This window comes from Aquarana catesbeiana, linkage group LG08, assembly GCF_042186555.1.
Source record: "Aquarana catesbeiana isolate 2022-GZ linkage group LG08, ASM4218655v1, whole genome shotgun sequence".
NCBI lineage: Eukaryota > Metazoa > Chordata > Amphibia > Anura > Ranidae > Aquarana > Aquarana catesbeiana.
In genome coordinates this window covers 102,151,663-102,165,035 of record NC_133331.1, presented here as the reverse complement: position 1 = coordinate 102,165,035, position 13,373 = coordinate 102,151,663, and the positions used below count along the sequence as shown (strand labels likewise).

The 13,373-nt window shown below is 41.1% G+C and overlaps 1 protein-coding gene across 2 annotated transcripts in view; it reads left to right on the top strand.

The window, feature by feature from the left end:
* Positions 1–13,373, top strand: part of STYK1 (serine/threonine/tyrosine kinase 1) — a 74,514-nt gene that overhangs the window by 19,031 nt on the left and 42,110 nt on the right. For both annotated transcript variants that reach the window (XM_073596239.1, XM_073596238.1), the window contains 2 exons: positions 3,449–3,546; positions 6,748–6,876. In XM_073596239.1, coding sequence (XP_073452340.1) covers positions 3,477–3,546; positions 6,748–6,876 — 199 coding nt within the window. In that variant the 5' untranslated portion in view covers positions 3,449–3,476. The remainder of the gene's footprint in view (positions 1–3,448; positions 3,547–6,747; positions 6,877–13,373) is intronic.

Genomic DNA, 13,373 nt, shown 5'->3' with positions numbered 1-13,373 from the left:
TTCCAGGTCTGGATGGAAGATGTGATGATGTAAGAGTGCCTAGTAACGCTTCCTTTCAAGCATAGTGTAAGTGCTTCCTTCACATATTTTGGGAATGTGAACAGTTATCTCCTACATGGAAAGAAGTTCTTCCCTTATCAATAGACTCGTAGGTAGAAACATTGTACTCACTCATATTAATTGTTTACTATTTCAAAATGTCCCAGATATACACCCACCTTTGTTATAATTTGTCCACATGATATGTGTCACCACACATTGGACAATTGCATACCATTGAAAATCTAGAGTTGTACCCTTTCCACAAATATTAGCGAAAATAGAAGATATCAAGATCATGGAGAATATTTTCCATACAATTAATAATACCAAGAAAGCATTTAATATGAATTGGGATCTTTGGTTTAGCTACAAAATATCAACTAATGCAAAGAATTCACACAGACAATTCCATATGACTGTATCCTAATGTTATTTTTTAAAAATCTTTTTTTCTATTATTTTATTTCTTTTTCCTTCTATTGTTATTTTTCCTCCATGATAATAATTATTTGAAGCAACGCTTAGATATACATGATATCAGTTCACCATCCATTTACAAGTTCACACATTTTCAATGTAACCTTAATAGATTACTTTCCATATATATGTTCTACCATTGTTGCTTCAAATATTTGTAAGAAATCCTTTTTTTTTTTCAATCAAAAAAGTTTGTATTAAAAAAAAAAAAAAAAAAAAAAAAAGCATAGTGAAAGTGCAGACCAGCAGGGAAGTAGGGAGTAACGTGGCCACTGGCCAGCATACACCCTCAGTTTCCCGGTCATACACAAGCCTATACTTTAAAATACATACCTTAGGTTTTATGAGTATGGCTCATGAGTTTTGTCAGTTCGGAGCAGTCAGCACAATGACAAATGATTGCTAACTGGCTGACATTAGTTTCTTCAATTTCTTTGTTTACTTAAGAAGTGCATCATGAATGAAATCAAAATCGGGGTTTGCCTGTTGAGTTGGAAAGAGCATGTTTGTATCTGTTTCTTTTGTCTATAAGAACAACCTGTAAATTGCCTCTATTTCTGCATCTGTCATCCAGGTATAATATCTGCTTACACTGTGCAAATAAAGGTAGATCCACATACATAATGTGTTTCCTGAAAGTGTCAAAGGTCACGTGACGTCTTTAGATTTGCTTTGTGACATTTTCATTAACTTTAGTAAAACCTGGAGTAAACCGATAGTGAGTAGGCATGTCCCTGTACACTCATTTTATGTGGTGTATAAAAAATAAATGGATTCTTGAAAGAGAATTGTTAAATTGTCTTCGTGAAGACTTCAAGACATTCTGAGTGGTTTAACTTTGGACACATGAGCTGTTTACATTGTAACAGGGAGCTGACTTATGCATATTGTATGAGGCCCTTCCATCCATGGCTATATAGATTTATTTATTCATGGCTTTGGGCTAGAAATGAAGTATTTTTGTACAGCTAACCCTTTGATCGCTCCTGATGTTAACCCCTTCCCAGCCAGTGTTATTAGTACAGTGACAGTGTTCATTTTTTTTTAGCACTGATCACTGTATTAGTGTCACTGCTTCCCAAAAAGTTTCAAAAGTGTCAGTTAGTGTCAGAATGTCCGCCGCAATATTGCAGTCCCGCTATAAGTCGCTGATCACTGCCATTACTAGTAAAAAATAAATAAATTAATACAAATATTTTTTTTTATTGGATATGTTTTATAGCAGAAAGTAAAAAATATTGTTTTTTGTTTTTTTTTTGTTTTTCAAAGTTGTCAGTCTTTTTTTGCTTATAGCGCAAAAAATAAAAAACGCAGGGGTGATCAAATACCACCAAAAGAAAGTGTATTTGTGGGGAAAAAAAGGACATACATTTTATTTGTGTACAGTGTCGGACGACCGTGCAATTGCCAGTTAAAGTAATACAGTGCCGTATCAAAAAAAAGTGCAAAAAAATGGCCTGATCAGGAAGGGGGATAAATCTTCTGGAGGTCAAGTGGTTAAAGGTTCCAGTGATAGAAATCCAGTCCTGGCCTTGGTAGACTTATCCTTTAGGGTCCATGTACGCTAGGCAGCAGAAAAAATGCCAGAACTGCTGGCAGAAAAAAGCAGCAGAATAAACGCTCCTACGCAGCATATTGTAAACGTGTTTAGGCGTGTTTATGCATGTTTGTGTTTACAAATGTTTTTCCACAAAAAACTAGAAAAAATTTACACTTAAAAACGCTTGACATGCCTAAACGCCACATTTAGGCACTTTTACATGCATTTAGGCGTGTCAAGCATTTTTTCTTTCTGAAAGCTCCTCTCAAAAAAAGCACGTGGTGTTTTTTTTTTTTTTTTTTTTTTCAGTCCATAAACTCTCCTCTACAAATATGGGCTAGCATACAGTTGCTTCTACTAGCTGAAAGAAAAAAAAAAAAAAAACGGCAAAAGCCTGTATAAGCATGCCCAGTATGCATGAGGCCTTAGAGAAAAAAACATCCTGATGTCATCAGCTTTGGGTCTGCATATAAACCAGGAATTCCCTAGGAATGAATAACATCAGTAAGACCAAAGGTACACATATTCCAAGCATAAACAATGCAGGAGTTCAAGTATGACTGGGATAGTTAAGTAGTAGTAATTTTGTGTGCACATGTAGGTTTTTATTTGACAAGACATTCATAAGTGGTTCTTTAATGTATTGTTATTACTTATCCCTTGTTTTTGTTCACATGATGAGGTAGCACATTTTAATTTACATGAATAAATCTTATTGTGTGTCACAGAGAAATATTGGAAACCATTGACCATTTTGTAAAGTTAAATAAAAAGGGTGACTACACAGGCACATGTTTCTTTTCAGTTGTCCATTCATCTATGTTAAAATACCAGTATGTCTTGATAATAATTATGTGATATTTAATTAGAAATGATTAATTCATTTCTATGGAATTTATTTAATATAGAAATGTAATATTTAATATGTAGCCAGCATTTAGTGATAATCAGGGCAATTTTGAGTTAATTATTTATACTGTATAGTTAAAGTAAGCCTAAATCTATTTTTTTTATTATTACAGTATGTTTTGGCATCATATGCCAGTCAGTATTTTTTTTTTTTACATGACTTCACACATCAAGCTGACAACACAAAGCTGCTGCTTCAATATTCACAACAGCATTTTCACCCTGCCATGCATTCTCCTTCAGTTGGCCGTTGGGATGCCTATCTGATAGACACGATGAGCTGCCCAACAACACACTGAAGAAGTGCTCATAGTGTCTACATTGCTATATGTAAAACTATATGTAAAACTTTGGTCTCCCATCAAACAAAAAAAAAAATGTGCTGCAACACTTAATTTTAAGAGCATCTGCACTTACAGTTTTCTCTTAGTCCCTCTGCAAAGTCCCACAATTTAACTTTGTGTTTTCGTGACTATGTAGGCTTTAACCAATAACCCAACAGTCAAAGATGGAAGACCAAAAGATCCGACTTCCAGCTCGAACTTTACTGGATTGTTCCAGCGGTGACAAGCTCTGTAGTAAGTTGGAGATCTCTGTTTTTAATTCATATATATTATATATATATTTAATTATAACATTTTGCAAGTCGCATTCTTTTTGAGTTATTTTAGCTTGTAAAGAATGACAGAACAGTCAGAGACAGTTATAAAAGCTATGGAGATGTGTTGGTATGTTATAAACACTTATGCCAAGTACACGCGAGCGAACTTTCCCTCAGAGTAGACTCGGACAGTCTTTCCGACAGAGTTCCGCTGAAACGGACTTGCCTACACACGATCACACCAAAGTCTGATCGTTTAGAATGCCATGACGTACGACGGGACTAGAAAAAGGGAAGTTCAATAGCCAGTAGCTGCCCTTGCGTCGTTTTTGATCCGTCGGACTAGCATACAGATGAACAGTTTTCTCTATAGAAATTGAGTCCGTCGGAAAGATTTGAAACATGTTCTATTTCTAAGGTCCGTCAGAATTTTCGAAAGAAAAGGTCCGATGAAGCCCACACACGATCGGAATGTCCGACGGAATGATTCCGTCTGACCTTTTCTGCCGGAAAGTCCGGTCGTGTGTACGCGGCATTAGGGTCTGTTCACACCAGATGCAGTTGGATGTGTTTTTGAATCCATTCCCACAGCATAGATAGTCAAAAGTCTAGGTTATCCTATGGGCAAAATCATTATGAAGAAGTGCAGTGCAGTGAAAACAATAAGGCAAGCTACAGTTTCCCATGCACCAACGCACACAAGCGCACTGAAATCCATTGACTGTCTGCTCTGGGACCTGGGAACTGGACCATGGGAGGAAGGGGAGGGGCTCATTTTCCCCATACCTGGAAGTACTGCAAAATGTATCTTTTCTCCAAGTTACTATACCCAGGACCCTGCATTCACTATATCTGGTCTCCCACAGTACACAGAACATGAAAATGCAATTATTTTAGTAAATATAAACTGCTAAATACCTTTTCTCATCAGTAGTATATAGCAGTCTTGTGACTTCTATCAGTGTCCAGCCAAGTACTGGTTAAAGCTTGTATGAGGAGTTTTCATTCTACTCTGACCGTCCCATGAGGCTGCATGCTGACACTGAACCCCCCCCCAACAGAAAAAAAGCTAGTTAAAGCTACGAGTTAAAGATTGTAGGAGGAGTTTTCATTCTACCCTGACTGTCCTGTGAGGCTGCCCCCCCCCCCCATGCTGCCCCTCCCCCCAAAAAAACTCTCTAGCAATACACACCAAACTGAGCATGTGCAGAGTACCTCTGTAGGCTCTGTACTATCAGGAGATGGATTGGGGACAGTGGAAGAAGGAGAGGATAAGAGACAGGATCAGACAGCCTTTTTACACAATGCAGAGGATTAACCCCTTAGGTTCCACAGTGAGTATAACAAGCATGCTTTACTGAATATACACACTGATTTTACTGTTGTGGGTTTAGTAACACTCTAACTGAGTAGTGGAGGAACAAATGAAAGATAAATGTGGCAGTGGAGGTAATGATGATGCCTGCTGCAAGCAGAATCTCACACTGCATTGCTGTGCGATTCCTGTGTTTTCCCGGCAGTGAGATTTTGCAGCCCTTTCATTTGAATAGTCTGCAAACCATACAGGAACGCACAAAGAATAGTGCATGCACTACTTCTTGAAAAAAGTGTTGCACCAAATTGCATGGTAATTGTCTAAATAGTAAATCGCTAATCCTTGGTTTAGCAATAAGTGAATCTATCTTTTTACCACACTGTGTATTAAAAATCAATCATTCTTAAAACATAAAAAACAAAATGTGGATTTAGATATAAATGTCCAACAATCTTTTGTGCTGCCCTTTAAAGGGTTTGTGAACCCTTGAGGTTTTTCACCTTATGCACCTATGCATTAAGGTGAAAAACCTCCTGTGATGCAGCAGCCCCCCAGAGCCCCCTTTTTACTTACCTGAGCCTGGTCTTTCCAGAGGCGGGGATGAGCACACCAGCTCCAGCCGGTGTCTCGGGTCGCGATTGGATAGATTGATAGCAGTACAGCCATTGGCTCCAGCTGCTTTCAATCAAATCCAATGATGCAGGAGTCGGGGGGCGGGCCTGGGTCCTGCTGTCTTTGTCAATGGACGACCCAGCAGGACATGTGAGCTCGCCCGCACGAGTGCCCCCAGGGAGAGCGGCTCTCCAGCGGGGCACTGGAGAAGAGGAGGAGCCAGGGGCCACTCTGTGCAAAACCAACTGCACAGAGGAGGTAAGTATGACATGTTTGTGTATTGATTTTTTTTTTTTAAATTAACTTTTACATATCCTTTAAGAACAAGTTTTTATTTGTCCTTGTGAACTCACACAGCCAAAAAAGTTTTTCAAGTTGTATTGTGCTATTAATTTAAAAATGAATGATACTGTGCTTAGGTTACAAAGACAATAGGGAGACAGCAGCTAGCATAAATTGTGAGCAACAATAAAGTTTTAAAGTGAAGAAGTTAAGCTCTGCATTTCTTCACTGTAAATAGTGCTATTAATGTCTCAATATAAAGTATACATAACAGCTTACCAGATTGCAACACATATAAATGACCAAATTGCATGGTACTGTGGCATCATGGGATCTGCTGCCCACAAATGCAAACCGTTTGCAATGTGCATTTGGGGTCCCCTTACAAAATGTATTGGCACCCAGATTGCAAAGACAGTGGGGGTTATTTACGAAAGACAAATCCACTTTGCACTACAAGTGCAAACTACAAGAGCAAAGTGCACTTGAAATTGCACTGAAAGTGCACTTGGAAGTGCAGTCGCTGTAAATCTGAGGGGAAGATCTGATATGAGGGGAAGCTCTGCTGATTTTATCATCCAATCATGTGCAAGCTAAAATGCTGTTTTTTATTCTCCTTGCATGTCCCCCTCAGATCTACAGCGACTGCACTTCCAAGTGCACTTTCAGTCCAATTTCAAGTGCACTTGTATTGCAAAGTGGATTTGCCTTTAGTAAATAACCCCCACTGTGTTTTGAACGTGGTGCGAGAAACACACGGAATGCGCCTTTCCTGTGCTGCGTTCTGTTGTGAACTGGCTCTAATGCTTGGCCAGGGAAAACTAACATACAGTAGAACATAGATGGATGCACAGTATATTGAAGCCAGCTGTCTTCTAGTACCAAAGATAAAGATTGCTACTTTCTCTGATTGGCAAGTCAACTTATAATAAATACAACCATTCAAATTTCTTATTCATTCCTTTATAGCTGCCCGAACTTATCAGTATGAGGTGATTGTGGTGCCTGTCTTCCTAGTTGGGATCACTATTATTCTGCTTGCCATTATTTTTTGGCTTCGGTATCGAGGATGGAAATCCACAAGGAAACAACCCCAAGGTAATTTGATTCTCTGCTGTGAACGCACCATAACACCCCCGAAATAAAAATTGCATTCTTTCATTTTTGATCATATGAAAATAGGAAAAGATGCATGTGTGTGTATATACTGTTTACTGCATATATTACTCCTTAATGCCAAGGCACCACTCACTAAATATTTCACAGAGGGGGTACCAGCAGTAAGGAGTTTACAACTCCAATATATAGAGAATCTGTATATCTGCAGCACCATGTGCAACTTACCTGAACAGGGTTTACATGCCAATGTGTACAGCAGTATCAGACCTCCAAGGATGCTTCTTCAGGTATCACAAGCATGTGGATTACACACAATGGGGGAGATTTACTAAAATTGGTGCAAACAGAAACCGGTGCAGCTGTGCATAGTAAAGCTGGCCATACATTATACAATTTTCTTCAGATTTACCTTCAACTATGTAGTACAAGGGCCTGCCAATCTGAAAGTGCTTAGGTTTGACCTTATATTATAGGGCATTGGTAAAGCTAAAGGAAAATTGTACAAATAATGTGTATAATGTATGGCCAGGCCAGTCTAACCAATCAGCTTCCAGGTTTTATTGTCAAAGCTCAACTGAACAAACTGAAGTTAGAAGCTGATTGGTTACAATGTAGAGCTGCACTAGAATCTGTGTGCACCAGTTTTAGTAAATCTCCCCCAATGAATTTAATAGAGATTCCACTGGAAATGTGTACCATCTGTATCAATGTGTAGTTACAACCAACAAAGCCTAAACAGTAAAGAAAAGACACATGTGAAAACAAACTAGTAGTGCTTCTGGTAACTACACTAAAATGAAAAGGTACATACAAGGAAATTCTATAATGCATTTGAGACCTTTTTCTGGTAGCACAGTCACTTTAAAATGTCCTGCTCCAAATTCCTGAAATCATTTTGATGGTTTTGTTAACATATGACATATTAAGTTAGTTCTTATTTTGTGTCACTTTTACAATGTTTCACTATAGCCGTGACAAGCTAAAAAAGAATGAACCTCTAGCTCGTAGATAACAAAACCCATTTTTCTGTCTCCCCCCCCCCTCCGGTGCCACATTTGGAACCTTTCAGGGGGGGGAGCGGGTACCTGTTTATGACAGGTACCCATCCCCACTTTTGACCCCACTTCCGTAAGACCACGGTGAGGTACCTCAGAAGTTTGGCCCCCCTCCTCCCTCCTCCTTCCCCTGCTGCTGGGCCAGTAAGAGAGCGCAGCTCGCTTCACACATGCCCAGTAGGGAACCAGTAGTTTACCTTACTCCGAATGGCGGCGACATTGACGATGAAAACATCAGGTGGGGCTGTCGACATTGCTGGATTCCAGGACAGGTAAGTGTCCTATTATTAAAAGTCAGCAGCTAGAGTATGTGTAATTTTTTCGTGTCGCGGCAGAACTCCACTTTAAGCTCAAAAGTAGACACACAGCCAGGCCAGAGTTATGGAGCGTGTGTGTGTGCCAAATACCTTTTCTCGTCAGCAATCAGAGTAGTCTTGTGACTTCTATCAGTGTCCGGTTAAAGCTTGTAGAAGGAGTTTTCCTTCTCCTCTGACTGTCTTATGAGGCTGCATGACCCCTGACTCTCTGTCTGGACAGTGCTGATTGGCCCTGTGCTGATCACCTGCACTCTCCCAAGAAAAAAAGAAAACTCTCTAGAAATACACACCAAACTGAGCATGTGCAGAGTGATTCCAAAGGCTCTGTCTTATGAGGAGATGAATTGGGGATAGTGAAAGAAGGGGAGGATCAGAGAAGACAGGATCAAACAGCCTTTTTACACAATGTGGAGGATTAACCCCTTGGGTTCCACAGCTAGCATAACAAGCATGCTTTAATTGGTTGCTAAGACACAGTCCACCAGCATCCTTGAAACCAATGATGCAGGCCAAACACTGACAGTGGGCAGAGCCTGATACTGAGAGACAGCAGATGGCAGTGGGCAATCTCTATAGCAATTACTGGTCTGGAAAACAGCTTTGGAATCTGTTCACTGCCATCTGCTGTCCATCACAGGCAAGACAGATGTGATGGGGAACTAGTCTCCAACCATCCAACAACTCACCTTCGTGGCCGTTGCACCTGTAGGGTAGGTGGATCTTGGTGAGGAACTCAGAGACACTATTTCCCCACCAAGTCCACATTCTTTGTGAATTACAGCAGACAGCAGTGGGCACATTTCAGAGCTGTTTTTGGTCTAAATAGCAGATAAGGAATCCGCTCATTGCCGCCAGCTGTCAATTACAAGAAAAACGGGCCTGACAGGAAACTAGTCTCTCAAATTTCTTCATCAGGCTCCCCCCACACCACAATCAATTTTGTCTTCCATGTGTGTGTGACATGTGCGGTGGGCAGGCAGGGAGCTCAGCATTACTGAGCTGCACTAAGGAAGGAGTGTCCAGTTTCCAACAGGTACATGAATCTGTCACAAGCACTGACAATTGTGGTGCAGAAGGCAAACAGAATAAACCAGGGGTAGTATCACCGCACCATATCAAGTAGACAAATACAAATAAAAATCAACATTCAAACCCTTGGGCTAAATAGTATCTAAATCTGCAATCTGGCACCGTTCTTTCACTATGATTTAGGAAATATTACTTACTATTTATCCTTATACTTGTATGAGTATAATTAAAAAAAGGAACCTTCCCCTTCATGCTGGAGTCCTGTAAACATTAAAGGCATGAAAATTAAAGCTTTTTTTACCATGTACTTGTATGAGAAAGTATCCTGTTCACTTTGTATTGCTTACTTTATGTGAAATCCCTGGTGATCCTGCCAGTTCCTCTGCTTTCCTATTAAAAACTGACCACACGATGGCAGGAGAGCACAGCATGGGCAGTTCTCTAGCTGCGCTGGAAACTCAGTGTACTCTCCTCCAATGATCAATGTTGTCCAGACACACCCCCACTGCACATCCATTCACTGGCAAGCTCGGTGTGCTGCTGCTTCTCCTCCTCCAGCTCTTTTGCAGCTGAGAACAGAGGGAGTGTGGTCACCTATAAAAAAGGGAAAAAAAAGTATTTATAATGTTTTTTTTTATATCTATACAAAAAAGTATTGCCTTTCATTTCTATTTTAAACTGAATGGATTGTTTTACAGGGTGATCATTTACAATCACTTTAACTATTTTGTTTGAGATCAAGAAAGGTAAATATAGGCAGAAAAGTGGTTGCAACAAAATCCTCATGTACCAGCTATCACTACTTTTGGGGGATTGTAAGTCTAGTTCTATCTCAAAATGCCCCAATGTTTTCTTCACGATGTTATATTTTCTTGTTCAAGAAAGTATGAAACAGATTGTATCCATGCCCTTATATTCTGCTGATTCCTACTACTTAAAGAGAAACTGCAGTCTGCTCACATAATGCAATAAAAACATCTTTGCCATTCTGAAGCTCCCCCCCCCCCAACCACTTTGCATATTATTTTATGTATACTGTGATTCTGTACTTGCCAAATATGCTGCAGAAATCTCCCTCCACTGAGTTTGGCTGCATCCATTTTAACTGTGGGCAGCTGAAGCTGCTGCCTGTTCACTTCCTGGATTTACACAACCACACACACACACACACATATATATATATACAGACACACACATACACATATATACACACACATATATATACATACACAAATATACAGACAGGCAGACACTCTCACATCACTGCTTGCCTGCAGATTTCTCCTCTCTCGATAAATACTCATGGATCTCTGCAGTCTCCTGTTATCTCCACCCTCATCGAGCCCCTTCCAGCTCTGCAGCTCTCATTGGCTCTTCTATAACTCATCCCTCCTTCCCCTCCTGGCAAACTCTCACGAGAGAGAGCTGTGCATGATGTCATAAGCCTAGGCTAATGACCAGACAAGAAAGAGGAAGTGGGCTGTATAAGGGGTTTACTGGCAGAAAAAAAAAGTGTTTTACTGGCCAAAGTTAAAACAACTAGGGCAGAAGATTTAAATAGATGAAAAGATGAAAAAATGACTGAAGGTCCACTTTAAAAACTCCACTCTGTCCTTAGCAGCTACCCTCTGACTCCAATAAGGTTATGAAATAAACCCTAATGCTGAGCTTTTCTTTCATCTTCAATAGGCATTTCTTTCTAATGATAGGATCACTAACAATATGTCGTAATCTAGCCATTCGACTATGTAGTACAAATTTGAATACTGCAGGTGGATGAAACCTAGAGAGTAAAAATAACTGATTCCAATCAGTAGGTTTTACTTACAAATACTTACAAAAATGGTAGCAAAGTAGAGGACAAAGTAGGATTATTAGAAAGTACAAATCAAGAGAATACAAAGTCATGGATACCATTTGTTTCACAGTTTCAGCAACACTCAGAAATATGTAAAGTTGTATAGAAACACTCAGGCATTTTGAGAAAGAGCTTTCCTATTATGCAAGCATTTCAGAGTCCCCCCAACCTTAAAAACCAAGGTTGATCAAATAGCGTTAAAGAAGTACATGCTGATTTTGTTGTAACTACTATGCCAAATACACTTACCTTTCTGGGTCTTAACAAATGTCCATGTCTTTCATGTTCACAGGACTCCAGCATTAAAAGAAAGGTTTCTTTTTATATATCCTCATACAAGTAAAAATGATAAATAGTAGTACGCAGGGCCGGTGCTACCACTAGGCAAACTAGGCAGTCGCCTAGGGCGCACTGCTGCCTAGGGCACCTGGCCACTGGTTTTCCTACTCTTTTCTCTCTATAGCAAGCAACTAAGTCTCAGCATCAGCAGGCAGCCGCACACTGTTCGCACATAGTGTCAGAGGCGCAGCGGTGGCGGAGGACTGTGTCTGTGTCCCGACTCCCGATGAATGGAAGCAAGCAAACATTTATTGATGGGCGCTGGTAGGCTGCATTGATGGGCACTGGTGAGGCTGCATTTGACGGGCGCTGGTGAGGCAGGCTACAGTACATTTGATGGGTGCTGGTAGGCTGCATTGATGGGTGCTAGTTAGGCTGCATTTGATGGGCACTAGTGAGGCTGCATTTGATGGGCACTGGTGAGACTACATATGATAGGCGCTGGGGAGGCTGCATTAATGGGTGCTGGTAGGCTGCATTGATGGGCGCTGGTAGGCTGCATTTGATGCGCGCTGGTGAGACTGCATTTGATTGGCGTTGGTGAGACTGCATTTGATGGGCGCTGGTGAGACTACATATGATGGGCGCTGGGGAGGCTGCATTAATAGGCGCTGGTAGGCTGCATTGATGGGCGCTGGTAGGCTGCATTTGATGGGCGCTGCGGAGGCTGCATTGATGGCTGCTGGTGAGGCTGCATTCATGGGAGCTCTGGTGAGGCTGTATTTGATGGGCGCTGGTGAGGCTGTATTTGATGGGTGCTGGTGAGGCCGTATTTGATGGGCGCTGGTGAGGCCGTATTTGATGGGTGCTGGTGAGGCCGCATTTGATGGGTGCTGGTGAGGCCCCATTTGATGGGCGCTGGTGAGGCCGCATTTGATGGGTGCTGGTGAGGCCGCATTTGATGGGTGCTGGTGAGGCCCCATTTGATGGGTGCTGGTGAGGCCGCATTTGATGGGTGCTGGTGAGGCCGTATTTGATGGGTGCTGGTGAGGCCATATTTGATGGGTGCTGGTGAGGCCGTATTTGATAGGCGCTGGTGAGGCCCGATTTGATGGGCGCTGGTGAGGCCACATCTGATGGGCGCTGGTGAGGCGGCATTTGATGGAAGCCGATGGGCTGCATTTGATGGGTGCTTCATTAAAAAGGTGGGGTTTACATGGACAGGGAAAAGCGGGTGGGGTCAGGGGTAGAGCCGAGGGGGGGGGGGGGGGGGCAAAATGAGCTTTCGCCTAGGGTGTCAAAAACCCTTGCACCAGCCCTGGTAGTACGGTTTCATTTCCATGTTCAAAGTGCTCCAGCAAGATTTTTAATAAATCATCATATTGGTAAAAAGTTACATATTACAGGATATTTCACTTGCCAAAGTGTGTTTATAGTGTTCATATTAAATACCTGTGTGGGTTGTACTGTGTGGAGGAGCCAACACAGAAAACAAAGGACAGGTGAAACTTTCTTTCAGGCACCACAGTTGGGATTACCCTTGACGTGATATTTTATACAACATAATCATCCAATGTCTCAATTAAGATTTCTAATCATTGATCCCATCCCTCAATCATGCTGGCAATAGAGGCAATAGAGAGCTACAGCTGCAATGCAAAGAAGGGCAGTGGATTGCAGACTTTCTATTTTAGTATTTTATTAAATTTGATGTACATTACAAAAAAAGGATATAGTGCATCTCATATTAAAACCTTGTACACACAAACACAAACCCACAGGATGCAATACATAAGTGCCATAAATAGTGGTACAAATCCAAATAACCATTTACACCTCATCTAATAAAATCCCTACTTTTTGTTAAGCTTACCTACTCCTAGCTGCTCCCTTCTCTGGTACCAACTGATCCTTGACCCCTTTATACCTCTCTATGTA